This window comes from Macrosteles quadrilineatus, unplaced genomic scaffold (genome assembly GCF_028750875.1).
Source record: "Macrosteles quadrilineatus isolate MER2022 unplaced genomic scaffold, UCM_ALF_1.0 Scaffold_8__2_contigs__length_117827958, whole genome shotgun sequence".
NCBI classification, from domain to species: domain Eukaryota; kingdom Metazoa; phylum Arthropoda; class Insecta; order Hemiptera; family Cicadellidae; genus Macrosteles; species Macrosteles quadrilineatus.
The window spans coordinates 12,181,285-12,205,119 of NW_026542601.1; the positions used below are offsets into that span (position 1 = coordinate 12,181,285).

The window sequence follows — 23,835 nt, forward strand, 5'->3', positions numbered from 1 at the left end:
GGGAAACGTTAGTTCATAGAACAAGTTAAACCACATGATGCGCCACAAAATTGTTATAGTTTTCGCCAATACACCTCTATCCATCTACAAATATTATAATTAAAGACATATATTTATATTTTATAGCAATCATATTTTACCCTCAATATATTTAACAGAGAAATATTCTGAACAAAGAAACACTGACTCCACTACACACTTCACATTGACGGTCGCTACGCTCACTCCAACGCTCACTGCTTTTTTCGGATGAAACATTCTTGCAAGGCACAATTAATTACTTCCACACTTCCGTTCCATTACTTCTTTGTTCTTGCATCACTCACCATCACTTGACAATCTGAATAGACGAAACATGTGTTGTGGGTCTATAACTACTATGTTAAATGCTGACGTGACGTGAAGGTACCTAACCTTGTCTAATCTAAACAGTCGGGGGGCTACATAATGAATTTTAATATTCATTAATATTGTTATGTTATGTAAAAATGGTTAGTTGTATTGCAATCACAATAATATAATTGTTGTCGAGACATCAAGTTGATATAATCAAAGGCTCCTGTTTATGTATCAATGAACCAACCAGTCTTCCTAACGAAGTGTAAAAGGCAAAACAAAGAAGAAGAACTTATCAAATACCGTCGTCAGGTATCATCCGAAACCGAAAGCAGACAGCAAAATAAAGAGATTCCATGTCATGTTTTATCCCGCGACAGAAAATAGTTCTTCAAAATGTTGATTATTCTAGGACTGTAAAAAGGTTTTCTGGTTCAAATGCTAGTAATATGCCTCTAAAACACACTGAATAATTATTTGAACCATTGTTGTATTTTGTTATCCCAGTTTTTTATTTGGAGGATTTTATCTTTCATTGTTTTTCCATCTGTGAAAAATTGGAAATGGAGTTGGAGTGAGTTAGTCAGGACTTGGGGAATGGGGAGAAATTGTCTGGATTCTTGTTCTGGATCCGAATATTAGTCACTGTGATCTATAGAAGTGTCAAGTATCTGTCCTTGTTTGGCTGTTTTTTATGTAAATTTTTAAGAGTTTCAAGATCTTTCTACAGTGTGGTGTTTGGATAATTTTAAATGTAGGGTTAAGTATTGTTTTAACGTGTAAGGAAACATTATATTATACGGATTAGTTTCCGATTGTAATATTAGGTTTTTCCTAACCTTATTTCACTCAGTCAAGGACGAAGTCCTGTTTCATCTTTTTGTTTGGAGTCTTAGTAAAATTTAAACAAATACGAAATGGAAGCCACTGCTAAACATGATTTTAATGCCACAGCTGATGATGAACTGAGCTTTAGGAAAGGACAAGTATTGAAAGTAAGTAAAATTATTACCTAGGGTAAAAATTTTCATGTTAGACTAGCCTACTAGCTTCAACTTGGCTATTTGTTGTTATTCGGTATGCCTACATAGCACTGTGCCAATTGCCAAGCTTAGTTGTTCAAAAGGTAGTATTTCAGCTCGATGAATAGACACTTCCGCAGAGAACCTACGGATAAATAAAGAAATGATATATTTATTAATTTATGTTTTGGCTATGGTTTGTTTTGTTGATTTTCATATAGGCTAGGCTAATAAATTGTGTAAGTTTTTCAGATAGTTTTATCATTGACTAAACTTATTGGATACTAAAGTAGACGTCCCATCTATATGGACCAGCTGTAGCCAATTTTTTGTTAAAAAAGAATGTAGTTGTGTGAGCCAGTCACAGAATGCCCTAGTGACTAAAACTATTTTCTACCTTATTTTTTGTTGCTGGCCAAGTTTATGGGTCATAACAGTTGCTATAGCTCACAATAAGTCATTCCATTAGTTTTAAATGGTAAAAAAGATTGTGTATTTGACATAAATCTGTAATTTAGATCAGAACAATCTGTTGGTGGCTCACATCTTACATCTTACATAACTTACGTCCTCTTCATCGCAGTCGTAGAGACTGGAGAATCGTCATTTACTTCTTTCTCATTTCTTCTTATAATAGCCCTATGTGGTAGTTATGATCTTCATAGAACTCTTTGATGGTGTATGGTCTTTGAAGGAGGTAGTTTTTTAGTGCAGCAGTGAATTTTTTTGTGTTTATTGTTTTGAAATGTTGTGGAAACAGGTTATAGAGCTTTGCTCCCATTGCAGTGGGGGTTTTGTTGGTTTTATTTAGTCTGTTTTGTTTGGTGTTATAGTTCGATTTTGATCTGGTGTTGTGGTTGTGGCATGTTTGTCTGGTTTCAGCCGGATTTTGTTTTATGAAATTGATGGTGTCAAATATGTATTGAGAGGTTAGGGTTAGGATTTGGTGTTTTATGAAAAGGGGCTTGCAGTGTTCAATGTAGTGGGATTGGTCTTTGATCCTGGCTGCTTTCTTTTGAATAATTTGTATTTCTTTCAATAGGGTTTCTCTGGCACTTCCCCATGCAATTAAGCCGAATTTCAGGTGTGAAGCGAAGATTCCATGGTAAGCCATCTTAGTAGTTTCTTCGTTAGTGATTTCCCTGGAGTCTTCTAAGGGCATAGATAGCTGATGAGAGTTTTCGCTGGAGCCTTTCCAAGTGGAGGTGCCAGTTTAGTTGCTGGTCAAGAATGATGCCGAGGAATTTGGTTGTGGGGTTGGCATTTGTTGTGTCTTCTTGAGTTTTAGTTTTGTTTGTTGGGGTGAATTTCAGGCAGACAGTTTTAGATTCGTTGATTCGGAGGTTTAGGCTATTGCAGATTTTTTTTGCTGTGTCTATTGTTTTTTTCTGTTAGATTGGGTGTTGGTATGCCCAGGACTATAATGGTCGTGTCGTCGGCAAACATTATACATGTATTGTCTGTTGGTAGGAGGGTGGGGAAGGTGTCTATGTAGATCAGAAAGAGTAGGGGTCCTAGTACTGAGCCTCGAGGTATGACTTGAGTGATGGTTTGCAGTTTTGATCTGGATTTAGTAATGAAGTTTCCACTTTGGTGTTCAATTTCAATGAGTTGTTGTCTATTGTAGAGGTAGATTTTTATCCAGTCTAGAGCTTTGTTTTGCCATATCAACTATGACGATTTTGTTTAAAAAACTGGCTACAAATTTAACGTGGAGATGGAATGTCTAGTTGTATTAGTAGTCAAAGGTTTTATTTGTTAAATATCAGTAAAAACGTAAGATAAACAAACCAATTTTGAGATCGATGGTTGAATAGAATAAAATTATATAATCTTGTTATATCGAACCAAACAAGTTTCTATTGTTCTATTGTTATTTATCCGATAAAATCGTAGGTTCTCTGGGGAAGTCTACTCGAACAGACCTCTAAGCTTAATTCCCAATAACGTAACTTGCTAGTTATTTACCTAAGTTAGAACTAACTACCGGTATCTAACTTATTGCTCCTATAACTGCATTCTGACCTATCCAATAAGTTAGGCTAGTTCTATGTGTTTGTTGAAAATTCATCTGGGATAATGCATGTAATAATGGGTGTTTTAATTTTCATAATAATTACTTTGAAGTTTGTTTGCATTTACAACTTTCACTCATCAAATTATAACTAACCTGATGTCGCATTTTGTACATAGGCCTATTATACAAAAATTTCATTTTCATTTTTTGTCAGTTGTCGGTTTACAGCATTGCATTTAACTACGGTAACAAAGAACTTTAATTAATTTATCAACCTAATCCGGAATCTGTCCTGAGAAAAGCCAGTAACTTAGGTAACTTAGCTTTTTGATGGTTCGAAACTCGACCCAGCTGTTCCAGATCATTTGGCAAATAAATAAATGATCCTCGCTAATGAAACAGCTGATCTTAGTCAGTAACAAAATAAGCGTCTAGGCAGCCAGTGCAACTCCGAGGATCGTGGATCAGATCGGAAAACCCCCCACCACCGCTCCGTGCCGATGGCGTGACGTCAACTATTACCGCAACGATACGGAACTGTGTCACGAGCCTTGGTGGTGAAGTGGATAGCGTGTCGGGCTGATAATCCGAAGGTGCCGGGTTCAAATCTCGCTGGCAGCACTAACTTTTTGTGAACAATTTTTTTCATGTCCTGTGTATTTTATTGGGTCCCAGTGTCTCCCCAAATCCAAATGTAAATATTTTTTTCCAAGTAAGTAAGAAATTTGTTGCACCTTGAGATATTTTCATGCTGATTCAACTAAAGATTTTTTCAGAGTTTGCAAATGATGAGTGAAATAAAGGCAGTTGGCAGTTGTTCTGTGTTTGCTTTACTATTACATAAGTAGTAATTAAACATTGCCATATCTGCCACTGTAGCATAAAGGTTGCATAATATAGCCTATTTATATTTTAATGTTTAGTATTTCTGAAAATTGCTTGGTAAGGCCCCAACAAATGTTGTTTGGGAGGTTCTGTAGATACCCTGTATCACAATTGACTCATATGAACACTATATTACAGCTTAAAAATATTTTGAAGTATTGTTCTTAAATTCCTTCCTTTAAGGAAGATCTGAAAAGGGAATAACACTAATCTTACCGTAAGACTTTGTCTTACCCAATGGATTTTGTTTAAGTGATAATGCTTGCAACCCTCTAGGTCTTTATTTATTTTATACTAAGCTATCAACATTTCACTAAAAAACACTTTTATTTCCTTGTAGCAGTAAAATTTATGTAAGTACTTGTTAAACTGAATTAGTTAGACTTGATTGGATTTTTATGTTTTTCAAATTAAAGATGAGAGAACGATGAGTGTTGAATGATCAACAAAATGACAGCTTTGACTAAGATCAGCTGTTTTTTTTTGTTTTTTTTTTTAGCCTGGATCAAATCATTCCAAAATACCTTTATGAAAGCAGTTGAATACTATATTTTAATATGCATATGAATTGTTTCAGATATTAAACATGGAAGATGACATGAACTGGTACAGAGCTGAACTGGATGGTAAAGAAGGTCTTATTCCCAGCAACTACATAGAAATGAGAAATCATGAGTAAGTCCTAATAGGCTATCAACACAGATGTACAGGGTGAGGCAGTGAAATGGCACGATTCTGATACCAGCTAACAAGGAATTGGGGGCTATTAGAGTACGGTGAAAATTACCATAGGCTTCTAGACAAGTGGAAATTTCAGTAGCCATGGAGTGTTGGACGAGTGCACAACTTGCGTTTGCTGTAAATGCATATTACAAAAACGTGGATATTATGGTTTTTGCTCAGCGCACTTTCTGTTGTAATTTCAGTCTATCGCTGCGGGCTCCCGTGCCATCAAGGACAGCTATCCTCCTTTGGCTGAATAACTAATAACTTTAACTGAATAAAAAAAGTTGAAACATTCCACTCATGTACTAAGGAGATTTACAGGGTGATTTGTACTCAGTGTGACCAAATTTTTTTGATGTAAGTACAAAGTAAATGAAGTGTGATGATGCATATCAAATGTTCCAAGTCTCAAAATTAGCGTCCCAAAAAATTATTTTATGTTTTTCAAAAATAGCCATGCTTTTAAACTTAATACAGCGATTTCTCAATTACCTGTATATGGATTTGAGTAGATAATGTAATTTTCGTGTTCTACATTAAATTTTGAACAAGAATAATGGAAAATGACGGAGGATCAGTTGTAAAAACTCCATTGTAAATAGATTCAAAGATAAAAATTAAGATATTTGATAAACATTTTAAAAACAATGGTCTATTGTATTTTTCACACCCTGTATACAAGAAAGCGTCGGAATATGTTAAAAACTGCGCCATTTTATAAGCTTTCCAACCATATGCTACAGTTCGGAGAGGGGTACAGCTTACCCCAGACGTCAGTGTCACGTCAGTTGTCATTAGGTGTATCTATTGAGGTTTAGATATTTTTTTGTTTGTTTTAGTGGCTTGAATACCAGAAAACAGGGAACTTTTTTACTGTTTTTACTGTTCAAGCAGAATCAAAAATACAACTTTTGCTTAATACATGCCGACTTTCTATGTTTTAAATGTTAAAGACACCATGCTTTGTAATCTTCAAACCATTAAAGTGTACATAAGCAGACATAAACCTCAATAGTGTAGCATATCGTTGGAAAGCTTATAAAATGGCGCGGTTTTTAACATATTCCGACACTTTCTTGTATACAGGGTGTGAAAAATTAGATAGGTTTTTAAATTTGGTTTATCCAACCGTACTGTGTACTTTATTGCTTTTTATTTGCCACAGTTGGTACTACGGCAGGATCACGAGAGCTGACGCTGAGAAGCTGCTGATGAACAAACACGAAGGAGCTTTCCTAATCAGAGTCAGTGAAAGCAGTCCTGGAGACTTCTCACTCTCAGTCAAGTGAGTTTCACAAGCATTCCATCTTAGTTCCATTCATACAATGTTTTAAAAATGATCACATTAGCTGTACAAATATAGTTGACTGGAGCACATTTCCACGGACTTATACAGAGTGTCCCGGAACTCTCAACCAATATTTTAGGACATTGTCCCTGGGTAAGAAACATATCTAAATGTCATACAGTATTTAAAGTGATAGGAAGTCTATACTCACATAGCCGCCATTTTGTTTTTTTACTTATTAATTGTTTTCTGAAAAGTGGTCAAACATACAAAATTGAATCTTTGCACAACCATTTATTACAACTAGAAAAAGCTACAAAAAAATTATGAAAATTTTCAAAATTCACAAAACAAAATGGCGGTTGTTTAATTTGTTTTAAATAAGATAAATAAATTTATGAAAATATTATTTTTCTTTTGTGAACTGTGAGTCATATGAGCCTATTTTACAATATGAGGGGAAAATTAACAATCATGGGTCTTCTTATAGAAAATAATGTTCTCTTGATATTATCAGTTTTAATATTTAGTCAGTCAAAACAAAGATAACTTGTTTTGTGATTAAACCTTGTGACGGTTACATTATTGGACTCTTCTCATTAAAAATATCACTTTATGGAATTGCGAATGAATGAACTACAACAGAAATTCAGTAGCTTCATAAAGCTGAGTTAATTTAATTATTATTTTTTTCCTTTTAATAGATAGTTTTAATAAGAGAAAGGTGAAGTGTAACAACCAATTAGTAAAAAAAGGATTTCGAATTATTTACAATTGTTTAAGAGTCTTCATCAGTGGTAGCCATCTTGAATCTTAGTCCCATAAGACTAATGTTAACTTGGTGGCGGTATTACGTCTCTTCCGATTGTTGTAAAGATATAATTTTTATGTCAAATTAAAGGTATGGTAGTCCTCTAGCTAATGTATTGCGTAGATTGTTCATTACGAGGCTAAATTTTGAAATATGAATAAATTAGTGAGATATAAATCAAATATTTTTTAACTAAAAACTAAACCATATTTTCAAAAAATAACAAATACATTAGCTAGAAACGTGCCTTATAATCATAATACTAAATTTTGGAATTTTTATTTCCATAAATAACTGTGTAATTTTGTGACAAGTAATTACGTTAACTATACTGATCGGAGCGCAGCAGAGTGGCCAAGCGGGGAAACTCGTGAAGGCGGAGTGATACACTGAAGTCCCGGAGAGAGTGGCGCGAGCCCATATAATTTAAAAACTACAAATTATTGGGTAATCGTTTGCTGTATTACCACTTTTTTATGTATCCGGAACTCTTGGTACTACTTATTAGACGTGATTGATGCTGCTTTAAGCAATCAGATGATTGTGCTTCAAAATACTGTAATGAATATTAATTTTTCTCTCGATTAGGCGGATTGATTTTGAAAGCCACAGGAAGTACTTATGCGAGAATTCTTCCACGTATCTAGTATATGAGTAAATTTAATGATGTAATGTGTTGTGTTGCCTTTGTGAAAACTATGATTTAGTACTGCATTAGTTAGTTCTATTATTTAGTTAGTCTGCGTTAGTTCTGTGATATAGATATAGTATATTTCATAACAAGAGTAGAAAATGAGTCATTCATTACATTTGAGACCATGTTTGAAGTGCAAGATTTATCGAGCACTTTAAATGGTCGAGAATATGTATAGACCCACTTTCAATCGTGTTTTGTTTTGAACGTTACTTTTCGCTACACCACAAAGAATAATCATATTTTTTCATTACAAAACTCATAGCATTTTTTAGGTTATGCCTTCAATTTAAAGTTAATATTTACCTTAGTTGTTGAAAGTTTAAACAGTTGATAAAACAATAACAAATATTTGTTTGTTTACGTCGGCAAAATCTAATAAAAAAGACAGTTAACATTACTTTCGCATAATTAACATTATTTTGCCATAGTAAACAATGTAATGATAGATTTTCGAAGGTGATAAACATGCAACTAAAAAACTGATCTTTTCACAGTAGTGTAGCGAAAAATCTATTGATTGGGCACAATGTTTTTAAAAGCCATCTGTTTCGAATATGGGTAAGTTTAGTAGTGTTGTGTGTTGCCTTTGTGGAGATTATGATTTAGTGTCCCGAAAAGGGTGGCAACAATGTGATCAAACTAAACAACCGCACATTGGGGCTGAAAACTAGAAAGAGCCTCTTCCTAGAAATGCCTAACAAATAAGGAAACTCCTAGTCGTCAGAACCAGCAGTCCCATCCCCTACTGGAACTCAAACGGCTTAGGCCACTATTACACTGTTATTACACTGTTTTTAATATTTTTTATTGGTAGTTGTTTTCAAGTCAAGTCAAGTCAAAATTATTTATTCCATAAAAATAAAAACAATATTACAATACATTTGTAAGTAAAAGGAATTATTCCCCCGAATAGACTATTGATCCGTGATCGGGGGAAGAGTTAACAATATCATCAGTTTTATGGATGATGTTATCATTCTAGCATTCTTATGGTCTTACCGTCTTGTCGCATTATGGTTTTGTTTTAGTTTATTTCGTAGAAAACCCCAAGTAAAGTTGTAGGCCTATATACAATACTAGCTGTGTGCCCGTTCTACGCACGGGGATCTTTATATAGAAGTCAGTTGAAACAATCTTCTACAAAGAACAGCAGTTGGTTTGCATATTTTCAGATATGCTGGCGAAACTATTATATATAAACAAATACAGTATCTGGCAGTTTCAAGTAAAAAAATTCTTTGTAAATATTAGAAGGAAATGTGAAAAAATAACACAATGTTGGGTTTTTGAACGTTTTAAGTTTATTTCCTAAGTAGATAGGCCATGTATTCTAGGTAAAAGTACTGGTATCAAGGATTGTCGTCGAAATTTGGTTATGAATAATTGATTAGTCATACGAACCCAAGAGATGGGCAATTGGTCTATTGGCTGTATGGTCCAGCGATTGCAGTACATAGCGGTGAGAAGACACATTGGAAAAGCGAGTTGAGCATAATCCGTAAACCTCTGTTACAATCATCCACTGCAGTTGTCACTTTACATTTACACTTTACACAGCCGCAATTGAAGTGCCGTCAATGAGTTAAAAACTTTTTTGTAAACTGCTGTTGGTAACGCTAATTAAAAAAAATATAAGTTTCCCAGCCATATACGTTACACTGATTCAAGGTATTTTTCCCGGTTATCAAAACTCAAGAACAATTTTATACACAAAGAATCTCTAATTTCATTTATGGTTACCCTAAAAATTATTGCACTTACGAATAATTAAATTCGTTATGTAAGGAAACACGTTGTTAATTTCACTTGGTTTGGATTTGCTTTCAAAACGTGATTGGAAATGGTTGCGATATTTGTAAACAACATTAAATGTAAACATATCAGTGACAGCTAGAAAAAATAATGTTGATCCGAACAGCTGTTCGTTATTTCATAGATGATTATGTGATAAACATTGGGAGAAAACTTGACAAAAGTCGCACAAAATTGGGTTTTTAAACGTCCTTAATTTTATTTACAAAGTAGTTAGGCCATAGTTTAATAGCTAAAGACACTCTCGCCAATCCATTGAATACATTAAAATGATTTGGATCTTGATAGGTATTCTAGTTGTTCAAGAGAAGGCCGCGTAAAATGGCTCTTTGGCCGTAACAGACAGACAGACAGAAATTGAGATGAGACTTGTTTCGGCTTCTTTAATGTATAAAACGTAAAAATAATTTTATAAAAATTTATGATTCTGATCAATGTACAGACAAAAATCTAATTTTATTTATATAGAAGATAACAATTTGTAAACCAGTTTTACACAAATGTTGGAACTGTTCCATTGTTATAGTGTGTTTAGTCTCTATTCGTTATATTGTTTTATGTTAACTTTTTGTAGGATTTTTGTCGTTACTAAGAATTAAATCATTTTGTTTTTGCTTATTATAATCTTTTAATGCTTTCTGTTCTTTTGTAAGGCCTTATTATACTGTTTTATGTGTTGTTTTAAATTATTTTCATTGAAAAACCAATGCAAACTTAAATTGTATACACAGTATAAAATTATATCATATTTGTAATCCAGTTCATAAATGTTCGAACACTGTTCCATTGTTATGTCGTGTTTATTCTGTATTTGTTGCAACTAGGTGAAACCCGTCGAAATTGACGGTTACTTTCAAGGCTAATTCATCTAACTGCGATAAATTGAGTGAAATTATGCATATTTTGAGCATTTAGCATTGTTTAAAGAGTAATAAGTGTAAAAACAATAATGATATTAATTGCGTTAGTTACCAAATATCAATCATCATAAGATCATTCAATGAATAAAATATTTCCCATATTGTACGTCATCGGAGTTTTTATTAGTATGTTATCTGGTATCTCTTCCTTTGAAAGAACCTTTAAATAGTATTAAAATCGTATTGGTGGATATTTTGTAGTTAAACACTTCCGTGATTTCATCAGTGTAGCCTAATTAATCTATGATTTTATTTGAAAAAAATATCTGTTTGTTGGGATGACATGTTTTAACTTCAAAGGAAGGTATATCAGTTACAGCGTAGGCTAAGTTTGATTTTTCCTTCGTCACGTCGCATATCCATTTGTGCCAATGAATAACCCTCTAGCACAGTTTTGAGAAATTGGTTGTGGGGTTACTGTTAAAGCTGGAATTCCTTGACATAAGGGATGTCAGTTAATTGTCTCAGCCTTATCAATTACATACAGTTGTCAATATATCTCTCTACGGAATGTTAGGTGTAGTGGAATATACTTGAAGTGAAGTTGGCTTTTATTCTTGAACTGTTAGGGGCCTCCTTATTTATATGGGTGTGCGGCTTCATTGGCAAGAAATAATGGAAATGACATAGCAATTTGGCATTTCCAAAAAGCAAAAAAATAAATTGGCTGTTACGTAATTTATTGACGTTTACATGCATTGTTAATCAACGTATCTTATAAAGGATGGTGTGATTTAGTTTAAAAGGAATATGACCTTTCTGTCATGACAGTAGCTGCTTAAATAGTATTTACTAATTGGGCCATTTTTACAGCCAAAATGTTATTTTCAATAATGTTACCAACCCAGTGAGCCACGGTCCGTTATATAGGCCACTGCAAATAATTTGTCAAGATAGGTGCTATTGTTAGGCAAGGTTTCTGTGTTTGGATGTTATTAGATACGGTAAGAGTACAATAAAATTCTTCTCTGCAGATGAATTATCTGTTGGAGAAATATAAGCCGAATCATAATGTCACAATGCGAGTTTGAGCATTGTGGAACTATATGGGTAAGTTACATAGATTTTTTTAGGCTGCTGCTCAGTGTACTTTAAGAATATACATTTTAGAGATAAATTAAATGGTTGTTGTTGCTGAGTAGCGCTAGTAAACATGCACAACCCTTTTTCGTCTAATAACATTCAATGGCTCTCAAAGAGTTCAAGTTCTTATTTGTACACATATCTATATTATGTTTTCACTAAGCTGAATGAATACAACCTCTCTGAAAAGTCTGCAGTATATTGCAGTTTTCCAGCTTAATGACTTTCTAAATCATGCACATATCTCTACATAAATATTGTAAAATGTTTATCCAGTTGCTGTAAACTACTATTAATTTAACAAAATATGGAGACGGCTCAAATGGGCACCGTGCCCTTCTGCACTTATTTTGTATTGTATTACACAATCAAAGATTTTTCCAATGATTGAAAACCTGTATGACAATAATCTCATGAACCTATGATGATCTGTCTAGAATAATATGATAAACTATAGGCAAAAGTGGTGAAAAAGGCAGAAACAAACCAGTAATTCGTAAAATAGATATAAGATAGTTCAATAAGAAATAATTGTAGTTACTGTGATAAAAGGATTTTCCACTGATTTCGTAATGGAACACATTATATTGCAAAACATGACATGTACAGAAGAAAATCAATTTTAAAATCAGAAAATAACATTGGAAATACTTCTTTTGGGCAATTTAGTAACTCCCAATAAATGTGTGTTGTTTAAAATACAATTTTAAAATTAACAACCGTTTCATTAAAAAGTATTATCCACATGGCCAAAACGTAAACAAATCTGTGTTGAGCATTGGCCTACTTTAAAGGCTTCTGGGGCAGAGCCCTTAGCAAATTTCTTAGTTTTTCTTTTGATATCTCATCTACAGACCAAGACCTTTCTTTGGACACCTCTACCAAGTTTCTACGCCCAGCTGTTCTCTCAAAATAATAGTTTAATGTGACTGTGGGCCCAATTTTGTACGAAACACACACTGTTGTATGATCTCGAGTAGCCGACCCAGTGTTAGCAACAAGGGGCCAAACACAAGGAACGTAGCGCCAGCGACGTCCCTTTCACTTTCAGCAATTTTACAACCCTCACCACCCTACACACCCTAAACATGCAAAGAAAGAGAGACAGAAAAACAGCTGTCGAAGTCGATCGGTTCGACCTAGCCTCGGTCGTCAACTCGCTTTCCTTTTCTTCGCCTACAAGCGTTTGAATAGGGGCGCGGGAGAACTACTTGTGTGATGCGGCACGCGTAATACCGGCAAAAACTTTCGGGTAGTTCTACAGAGCGCCACCAGAATTGGGTCGCAGGGTCGCGTTTGAGTTGCCACTTTGCTATTGAAGACTCTTAATAATAGTAAACAAAGTCGGAAAGAGCATTGCATGACTGAATTTTTATTTTTAGAAGTTCAGTCATTCTGGATAAAAGGATCTGATATCTATTAATAAGGGGGTTGGTTTCTATTGGTGGCATTTCTGCAATCCTCGCAAAAATAGTAATTTTTAGACTGCTCCAAATCGGAGCATTGCCGAAGTCTCTTCTGACTCTGCCTAAGTGTCTACTTTATATTCAAAGTTATTTCCCTCGGTTAGACAATAGACAATTGACAAACATATAGTGATTTATTTAAGAAATATATATAAGCGTCAAAATACCAAAAAAATATAAAATTGATTTTGCTTTACAATAAATATTAATGTAGTTTCTTTGGTTTTTCATTATCTTCTTAGGTCAAAAAATTTCTTCGTTAAGTAAACTGGTTGATTTACATGCCAGTACTTAGCTTCCATTTTCAGGTTTTTTCTTGCCATAGGGGTTTCATGTGCAGTGGGAGGGAATTTAGAATTTTGTAGCCAATATACAATAATTTCTCACTGAATGGTGTGGTGTGGAGGATGAGAAGGCCACACTTAGGCCTACCATACACGTTCCGTCGCGGCCTCAGGACTCGGCCTTGAGGCCAGACCTGCATAGTTTGGCCGGAGTTGTCTTCTTCCCACACACACATGTTATTTGCAAACCGGCCAGTGCATAGGAGTCGCGCGGTATCTTTGTTCGAATGTATTTTTTATTTTATTTTTCTCAAAAATGAATAATATTTCTATGTCAACTATTGAAGATCTTGTGGCAATGGCAGTGATAGTGTATGTTATAAAAAAGGGAAAAGAGAAAGAGAAACATTGGCGAAGTCATTGCTTGAAAGGAAAAAAATATTCTCAAATCATGTTAATTTACTAACCAAACTTCAGCCAAACTACAATGATTTCAAGAGTTTGGAAGATCTATTTACGAATGGACGAACTAACTTATCTGGAGTAGTACAGTCCAAACATTGAGGCCGAACTGAACGTGTATGGTAGCCCTTAGTCTCTAGCTCTTCTAGTATGGTGGTAGTGGAAATTTTTATTCATAGAAAGATTCAGTTGATGTATGTATCAAACTAATGTCTGAACACAGTGAACTACGGTATACAGGGTGCCCAGTAAGTAAACGGCAAAACTCCTAGAAATGGTTCTTTAGGTCAAAATAAAGTAGGGAAAGTCAGAATGAAATTAAAAAACAAAATCAATTTTTAACCCTCTATTCTAAACTCAAAATATAAAAACCGCAAGTGTCTCTGGATAGCAACTGGCTGCAAACATTTTAAAGTTTTTGCTATGTGAACAAACAATATGTCCAAACAAATATGGCGGAGCCAGCCGATGACCAAGTGCGCGTCCACACCGTAATATATGACAAACAAATGTTTGTTGAACGGTTTAAAGTTTGTCTGAACTGTTTTAACAAACATGTTTGCCGAAAGCTAAGTTTAGTGTGTACTAGGCTTATATTGTTGTATCTACCTATGCTAGATGTCCCTTTTCCCTTCAGGCCAAAAACCAGTACTCGTATATTCTAGCTGACAACTGATTAAAATTCCTCATCATTCTTTCTTTGTACATTTTGTTTATTGTGTTTTGATGATGGTAAAACACAGAATTATTGAGTGTTGTTGTTACAGATGCAGTGATGTGCAGCACTTCAAGGTCCTGAGGGACGCTCAAGGCAAGTTCTTCCTGTGGGTTGTTAAGTTCAACAGTCTCAACGAGCTAGTAGAGTACCATAGAACAGCCTCCGTGAGCCGGTCACAGGATGTCAAGCTGAGAGATATGGTGCCTGAGGAGGTAAGGCATTCTGTCTTGCTGGTAAACTCCAACTAGCCTATAGATATAGCCGACTAATTGCTTCTAATTGCTTAAAGAAAGAATTTTCAAGGGGAAAAATTCGCTAAAACCCAAAACTACAGTAATATGATGACATCATCGTCTTTCGTGAGAGCAATAAATTTATCGTTATCCTCCATAAATTTTTTTGGATCATGAAGTTTTTGTAGACCACAAGAATAGATTTGTGGTAATGAAAGTTCGGTTTTCATTTTAATTTTTTGTTCTAAGTATTTTCTAAAAACATTATGTCTACTCTTCGGCATTCCAAGAAAATTGTGAATCCCACAAGAATTTTATATTACCATGAAATATCCTGGAAAACTATCAACAATACATGCCTTTCTTATATAGTGATAAAAGTTTTTTCATAAAAACTACCATTATTTAAAGCAAATTGTGAAAATGTTCAAAATTGTTCTACAATATTTCATAGTTTTCCAGATTTCAGCCAAAGTAGGCCAACAACGTTTTACAAAAGAATGGTTATCGCTGAAAGTGTTTGGTTATTATGCAAATAAAAATACTATGAACATTTAAGTAGCCTATTGTTTTCGGTTAAACGAATACAGAATGTAAATTTGAAAGGCATGTACATTTTGAAGATTAAAATTAAAATGTAGTTAGGTATGAAAGGGGAAGTCAAACTAATTTTGCTAATATGAATTTAGCGATACCAGAAACTTCGATGCAATTGTTGGTTTCAAATGAGTTTTTATAGCCATTATTGTGCATTGCATTTTGACCCGGGTTTCGCTGCTAGTATCTTTTATTCCCCTACTGAACTGAACATATAAGGGAAAGATGAAGCTTAAAGGAGGGTTCCGGTAGTGGTACTTTATACAGTATTCAAGAATTTAAATTGAATTCCCCTGTAAAACTCATTGAATTTTTTAAGCCAGATTTATTAGATACAATGATAAATTACCCCAAATTTAGGTAAAAATCCCATCATCTGAATTGTTTGATTCAAAATTGATTCAGATAGTTAGAGCTACTGTATAATTATATATACTGTATGTAATAGAGTGGCTGAAAAGTAACTTGCACCCCCCTTAACTTTTCAACCATTTGAGATATTTGAAATCTGTTTGTGGCAACCTTCTTAAATATGAGGGGCTACAATAATTATGATCAATTTTGAAAATTTTGCCCTTAGGGGTAGTGGTGGTAGGGGGTAGCTCAAAATTTTCAAATGACAAGTATAGTCGAGTTTGGTATCATTTTACAGGTCTTGAGGAAACATAAAAATTGATATAAAGAAAACCAAAATCGGCCAACTAATAACAAAATAGTGCCCTAAAACGTTTCAAATCCAAATAACCATGAGGGTGGCTGAAAATTAGTTTGCACCCCTTTTAACTTTTTAACTATTTGAGATATTTGAAATCAGTTTGCAGCAACTTGTTTGGATATGAAGGGCTACAATAGTTATGGTCAGTTTTGAAAATTTTGCCCTTCGGGGTAGTGGTGGTAGGGGGTAGCTCAAAAATTTCAAATAGCAAGTATAGTCGAGTTTGGTATCATTTTACAGGTCTTGACGAAACATAAAAATTAACATAAAGAAAATATAAATCGGACTGTTAATAACAAAATGGCAACTAAAAATGATTAAGACAATGGTCATTAAAAGTAATTTTGAACTGCCATTTTGTTATTAATGCTCCAATTTCTATTTTCTTTATGTTAATTTTTATGTTTCGTCAAGACATTCAGACTGTCATTTATATGAAACAGTGTACAGGAATTTTAAGACCTGTGTAAGAGCACCGAGTGTGTGTTATTTTGCAGTGTTTGGTGCAAGCGTTGTATGATTTCACACCACAAGAGCCAGGAGAGCTGGAATTCCGTAGAGGAGACGTCATCACCGTCACTGACAGGTACACAACCAAGCCACGTACTTTCTGAAACCATGTCTCATTTAGTGTTAGTAAAGTTATTACGAGTTTAAAGCGTTATCAAAATTAATGTTTCTGGCCCCTGGACTATTTTGTTAAGACGGTAATAAGTTTTACATACATCCGTCAATTAGTTCAATGATTAAGATTACTCAGTAGCGCTTTGCAAAGGCAACATTTTCATGTTTTGTATTTGACTAGGCTAATTGCAAGCTTTGACAATGCACATATTCTCAATGTTATACATATTGAATGTTGTGTGTAATAAATCATGTCTGTGGTTCAGAAATATTCTTTGAACCTTTGTTTGTGTCTCTTTAGGTTATATTTTAGGTCTTTATGCAAGTGCAATCTATTTATTTAAAATTATGTAATGATATTCTTTGCTTCAAAATTGAGAGTGACTGGGAAGTCGTAGAACAACGGTAGAGGGCTCAAATTTAAGGTCTCTACCTCATGACGGTGGGAAAAATAGTAGAATTCCCTAAATTTAAACACAAAGTTAGATATAACGTAAAATGTTCTCCATAAGAATAGCATTAGAAGCCATTTTATAGCTGATTTTTGTTTACTTTTAATATAGGTGATCACGCTATATCTCAAGCCAGTATTCAATACAGTGTTGGTTTACTTCTTAGCCAGTTAACTCTGCAATGCACTGTATACAATATTAAAACCAGGGATAACATTATCTATAGGCCTAGTTAAGACTTTTTGAAAACCAAAACCCCAACCAAAAATTTGTGTCAACTGTCAATTTTGATGGAAAGGAATTTCGTGATTGGTTACGATAACTGGGAAATGGAATCCTAAAAAACCATAAAATAACACTAGGATTGGCCAATAAAACTTTTCATTTTGTATAGTACTTATTTACTTTCCTTAAATTTCAGTTTCATCACGATCGGATGGTTGTTTAGTAACGCGTATAACAAAAACCAAGGCAAACAAACATAGACTTTTTTTCACAAATATACGGTGTACAGGGGATATCCATCTTGACAAATAATTTGATTCTTAAGTTTGTTTAAATATTACAATAAGTTGTTTTACATTTTGAGCCCACATGCCACAAGTACTGTTTAATCTCCTGAGATTACAGGTTTACCAAAAAAAGATCCCCTATCAGTTTACATCATAGATATTATGTGGCGCTAGCACAAAACCCCTAAGAGCACATCTCTTGGTGCTAAGCAAAGTCTTGAAGCTTTTTCGTCAGACAGCAAAAGGAAGCTGAGTTTAAACTTGAAAAGTTCCAGATAAATTTGCATTGGTGAATCAATGTTCAAGTTTGTAAGGTTGTCCCTGTTGTCCAGGTCGGATCAACACTGGTGGCATGGAGAGATCGGAGCCAGGAAGGGTTTGTTCCCAGCAACCTACGTCACGCCGTACCACTCCTAGGCTCAGGTAAGTTGTATCACATCATACACTCCATGCGATACCACTCAAGCTGCGGTTGTTTTGTTGAAGCAAATGCCTTCCATAATTAATGGATCTTGCTATAGGTTTCAGTTTATTTTTTATTGTTCAATGTTGGTCTTTGGAAGATGACTTCGGAACTGATTAAAATACTAGCTGAAGTTTTGGATGGCTTGCAGCACTTTTTTATCTAAAATACTTCAAGCAAAATATATTTTTAATGAGGGGACTCGTGTTTAAATTGGGTATATTATATGGTTAAAGATTCGTCACGGAAGCATAACAAATAATGAAATAATGCAATACCCTTTTATCTTTCAAGGATCACTTCATTGCTGCAAAATTTGACATTAAAGAAAAACCTTGCCACGGAAACAATCATGTTGTTTGTGACTAATAAACACCATGATTATACTGTAGATAGTATTATCTGACTTATATCTGGATTAATACTTAACTTGACCCTTTTTTCAGAACAGTAAATGTTCTTCCTTGTGCACCCTTTTATCTTTCAAAGATTACTTCATTTTAGAGGTGTGCGAGCGGCTTGATCTTCAAGCTAAGCCAAGCCTGGCTTACAAGCTAGCGAGATCAAGCACAAAGTCTCGAAATCGAGCTTGAACCAAGCTTTTACGATCCTGATTATAAAACCAACTTGCGAAGTTTGTGCGATTAAAAGTTTCACACTTTTGCCGTGACCGTAGATTGCGTTGGTAACGTTTCCGAAATCGGGGTAAACGAAGATCATTTCTACATTCCGCAGGAGATATCCAGGATTCTGCAGCGATTGCAGAAGACTATGATAACATTTCTGTGACTGCAAGAGACAACGATAATGTCTACAAACCACAGGAGATGCTCATGATTTTGCCGCGATCGCATGATGATGATAATGTTTCTGTGACCACAGGAGACTACGATAATTTATTGAAACCGCAGGAGATTTCCAGTATTTTGTCACGATCGCAAAAGACTATGATGATGCTTCTGTGATGGTGGGAGATGTCCGAAAAAACTTGAAACTCAAATTTTTTTTTTCAAAAGCTTGGCTTGGGCCAGCTTGATTGAAAATCTCAGTCTTGCACACCTCTACTTCATTTGCAAAAAATCACAAAAAAAACACATTTTGTTTAAGACTGATAAAAACTATGTTGCTGTTTGTATTACTGTATATGACAGATATCTGTTTTAATATTAATACTAAACTTTTTTCCAGAACAGCAAATGTGCTTCCATGTGCTGCATTGTCAGTGATGCCAACAGCGTAACATACGTACTCCAGTACCGCCAACCCGAAAAGTTAATCCACCTAAGTTAAGATGTAACTATTATTTATTCAGGAACGGTACTACTAAATGTATTATTTGTTTTTGTTATTCATAGTTTAATTTAACATATCTGTGCGTTAGAGTAACACAGCAAAATTAAGTTAGAAATCTTATGTGATTATAGATTTTTAATATTTCTGTGAGAAGATTGTAGAATCTGGTAACAGCTTGGAGCGATTAGCTGAGGGTTGAGTTCATTGTAGGTTATATAGGCTGATATAACCGTGAGACCTAAACTAACTTAACCATTGGGTGGCCTCAGCAGAGGAAGGGCCAATAAATAATGTAGTTTGAACAAGTTAAAATTAGGATTTGTACTCAAGAACAGCATTTCATCGGTTATTAGATGATTGGGAAACATGATCATCATTATCAACAATAGCTAAGCAGTTCCGAGCTCTTAGGCCAGTATTTTTCCCTATAAAGGTTCACATTGTGACAAGTCCTACAAAATGGTCAGTGGATTAATCCGAATTTTAAGTTACTTCACTTAACAACCATTCGGTTTTTATAAAATGTTGTTAATTTGTTTGACGGATGCTAAATGAGCTTAAGAAAGATATTTTTGTATTTGATGTATAAAGTGAAAGATCGCCTTTATTTTTGTCCGGTTGGTAAATCTGTTTTATACACTCAAAGTGATAGGGATAGGCCTACAGCTGATTAGCACAACACTGTCCCTTCTTCCGATTGAGAAGGAATCTTTAGATTGTTTGCATTTATTTTGTATTGTGTACATTGTCGTATTTATCTCCTCGCAGCATGGATTATCTGTAATTTACAGTAGATTATTGTCTGTATTTAATAACTGACATTATATTATGATCTATAGTCTACGGTAGATTATAATTGGTAATCTATAATAGAGATTTATTTATATTCTACAATCTACATCTGTAAACAACGTAGTTATAAGCAATAACCCCTTTATTCTACCTGTTACCCGAAACCTTGTTTTTGAATTGTTTGCGATTTATTTCTGCGTTATTGTTTTTTGGTTATGTTTTATTCTCTAGTGTTTTATTTGATCAAGTCGTGTCCTGTGTGCTGATAAGTCTGAAAATGAAACTTAATTTTGACGGTAGAATAGTGACTTGAGTTCAACATCACCACTGCTCAGAGGTTCATTGTTATGAAACCTGGTCCTGGTAGTAATACTGTAATGGTTTACACAAAAATCCTGCACAAATATTCATATTTCTTATGGTTTAATTTATCAAAACACTATTTATAATTTTTACTATACTAGTTTATCATTAAGTAAACAACTTTTTTCTTCTATATTTTAATCAACTTGCAAAAAAACAGTGCTTCCAATTTAATATTCTCACTATCTTTTATTAAATTGTTCATACATTTCCTTGTTTGTGGAATTTAAAAACTACTACTACCAAGTGAGAAAGATGATGCCTTGTTTCATTATTCATATTGGCATTAAGGAAAGTGCCATTTTGAATACGTTTTTAAATAATAAAAAAATGCTCTGTCGTTTTGTCAATGTTAAATACAAGTTGTATTATAAAAGTTTACAATAGAATCTCACACTTGCGCTTTTATTTTTACAAATCGAAGCAGAAAAGAAAGCATAACCTACTCATCTAGTTAGATATAAAATGTATTATTGAGAACAGTTCAAAGCATATTGAATAAGGAACTCGCATACTTAAACATTCTTTTAAAGTATCAATGGTTTTGTTTTTTGACTTTTTTAAAACTGTAAACGGCAGAGCAAATATTTTCAGCTAATTTAAATATTACCTTGCTACTGTAAGACAGATTTGATCAGGTGCTCGAGCAAGTAATCTGTTTAGTTTAAGTCTGATTGGTTCGGCCCATACGTTGTATCAGTTAGTTTAAAGCAGTAACACCACTGTATATAGCTTGTCTGATGTAAATTAGGGTGAATCCTACAGTGTAAAAAGTATGATTTATAATGTAAATATTTCCAGTGTACGCTTTTTATAGATGCAACAGACTTGTATGTGACGTATTTGCAATTTGTCGACTCGAGGCTAGGACGTAAATTTTACACAACTTTAAAATAGTGCTGTATCAACTGTTATTCGATGACATGGTATCAAATTTTTGTTATTCTGTGCTACGTATCTTAACTAATATTTCAGTTTTAATTTTTCTCAAGCAAAATCAGAGTGTTGGTGTAAATTTTAGTGGGAAAGTTAATTTATATATTTTTTTTATCAGTTACTCCGTTCCTACAATTGTAAAATTGTATTATTAGTTTTCCTTGTGTGGTTTAGCCTAATCAAGATTGGCGCTAAAGGAAGGAGATATAACAATGAATAACTTCACTAGTAAAGTTTTTTATGTAGATCTACTTAATCAAAGTGACTGATAATAAATATTGATCAAATGAAAAGATATACATTCAACTTAAAATCTGCTACAGAAAGTGTTTAAATTGTTTTCTTTTACGTTTTCTTGTGAATCGCCATAAATAACTGTTGTCTCGGTGAGTTTGGTTTTTGCCACAGAAGTGTTTATTTTGACTGGTTCAGTACCATAACTTGCTACTATCTTTCATATCTTCATCATATCAGAGCCTATGAGGTGGTGACCTTTGAGAGATGATCACAATCTCTTTACTTAGTTTGAATTATTATAATGCGTTGTTTTTTCTCTCGTATTGGCCCAACCTATTTTAGTATCCCTGGTTATCAGTTTTTCTAACAGAGACATTAGACTATAGGATCTGTGCTGTTTGTGAATGTTTAAGCAATACCAATGGTAAAATATAATGTAAGTGATGTAGTGATCATCTCACAACACCACCACGACCAACCTAACATTGTACATACAGGCATGTGGTTTATATACTGGTCATCATCAATTATATATATACAAGTACCTTGTGTTTCATTTTCCCTGTGGGACAAACCTTGGCGGAGGAAACTATTTATTGTATGTATTACAGTAGACTCTCGCTAATCCGGATCGGCCTTGTCTGGACTCTTGGTAGTCTGAATCGGCAATCATGATTTTTTTAGCGGCACAGTACTGTAGAAGTCCGATATACGGGACCGAGTCTACCTCGGATATTAAAATAATCACATAACATGGCGGTAAAAATTATTACCGGTGGAACTGCATTTGAAGGTTATCAATACTGTGGACCTGGAACAAAATTGAATAAAACGGCTATATACATTACTGTATTTGCTCGACTCTCGATAGACCAAATTTTTCGTAATCCGGACCGGACGTCCGCCACATTAGTCCGGATAAGCGAGAGTCTACCGTAATAGGTAGCATAAATCTTCCCAATGTTTTTTTAAAAGTACCTTAACTGCAAGCTTAAGTAGGTTTAAAGACTGTTTGGTATGTTGCAAACTTTTTTTGTTTACTTACTTTGGTTTGAAATTTGAAATATTCATTTTTTAGGCAGGAAGTTCAGTTGCAGCAATTGAAACATGGACTTTGGAAGTGTAATCAAGCTACCCCTTTAGACTGGCTCGGTTATAGACGAAGTGGTACGATCGATTGTAGCTTCTTGAATATATGTGAATATGTGTTCGCTTCGGAGGTTTTCCGCGTTTCATTCCTAATCTTGAAAATTATCCTTTAAAACGTTTAACACAAAAAGTACCTAATAAACCAAACTAAATATAGTCCAAACTAACCAATATAGTTATAGTCATCCTACACTCATCTCAATGCATACTTGGCTTAAAATCCCTACATTCATATGGTCGCCATTTTAAAGTAAAGTAATAAGCTATTTTTGTTTACACGACAAATCAAATAATGACAATAAATATAACCTGTATCACCTGTTTTTTTGTAACTGCAGCTACAAAAAGGCATTGATGATAGCATGGGCACTTTCAAGTGCTGTTGGACAGAAACTGGATTTTCCCAACCTTGTGACCAACTTCTATGATTTCTCGTGACCTAATAAAATACCCCCATATCAAAGAAAAGAATGAAAAAGTTTGCACGTACAAGCCCTTGTTTTAAAGTATAGGATAGGATAAAAGGCTTATGTACTACATTTATTTAAAAAAATATTAATATTGAACAAAGAAACAAATTATGTTTGAAAGCAGAAAATTAATTTAATTTTGAATTAATGAATATGGACATCTTACATTCCCCAAATCCTGATATATACGTAATCACAATGTCTCTAATAAATTAGGTTACAATTCTCACTATAGAAAAAGTCTTATAGAATTTATTTTTATTTGCAACGCCTGTGCGCAGATGATACTTCTAACTTTGTCTAGGTTTTTTTAAGAAGTAAGGGATGAGTTTGTACAGTAAAAACGTAAACTGAACTGATCAAATTTAGTGGCAGATACCACTACCGGGACACCAACTCATGACATTGCTGACGCTGGTTGGGGCTACCTAAGCCACCAACACACCAAACCTTGTTATTTTCAATTTCTTCT

The 23,835-nt window shown here is 34.2% G+C and overlaps 1 protein-coding gene across 1 annotated transcript; it reads left to right on the plus strand.

The window, feature by feature from the left end:
• Positions 1-729: 729 nt before the first annotated feature.
• Positions 730-22,288, plus strand: LOC129000112 (growth factor receptor-bound protein 2). The gene is made up of 7 exons (XM_054427012.1): positions 730-1,331; positions 4,838-4,935; positions 6,152-6,271; positions 14,577-14,739; positions 16,570-16,658; positions 17,993-18,083; positions 19,312-22,288. Exons 1-6 carry the CDS (start codon positions 1,254-1,256, stop codon positions 18,075-18,077), a joined length of 633 nt encoding a protein of 210 aa, XP_054282987.1. The 5' UTR covers positions 730-1,253; the 3' UTR covers positions 18,078-18,083; positions 19,312-22,288.
• Positions 22,289-23,835: the final 1,547 nt, after the last annotated feature.

Coding starts and splice junctions, on each gene's coding strand:
- LOC129000112 (XM_054427012.1), top strand. CDS start 1,254: ATGGAAGCCACTGCTAAACATGATTTTAATGCCACAGCTGATGATGAA. Junction 14,740..16,569: donor GAGATATGGTGCCTGAGGAG/GTAAGGCATTCT, acceptor GTTATTTTGCAG/TGTTTGGTGCAAGCGTTGTA. Junction 16,659..17,992: donor GTCATCACCGTCACTGACAG/GTACACAACCAA, acceptor CCTGTTGTCCAG/GTCGGATCAACACTGGTGGC.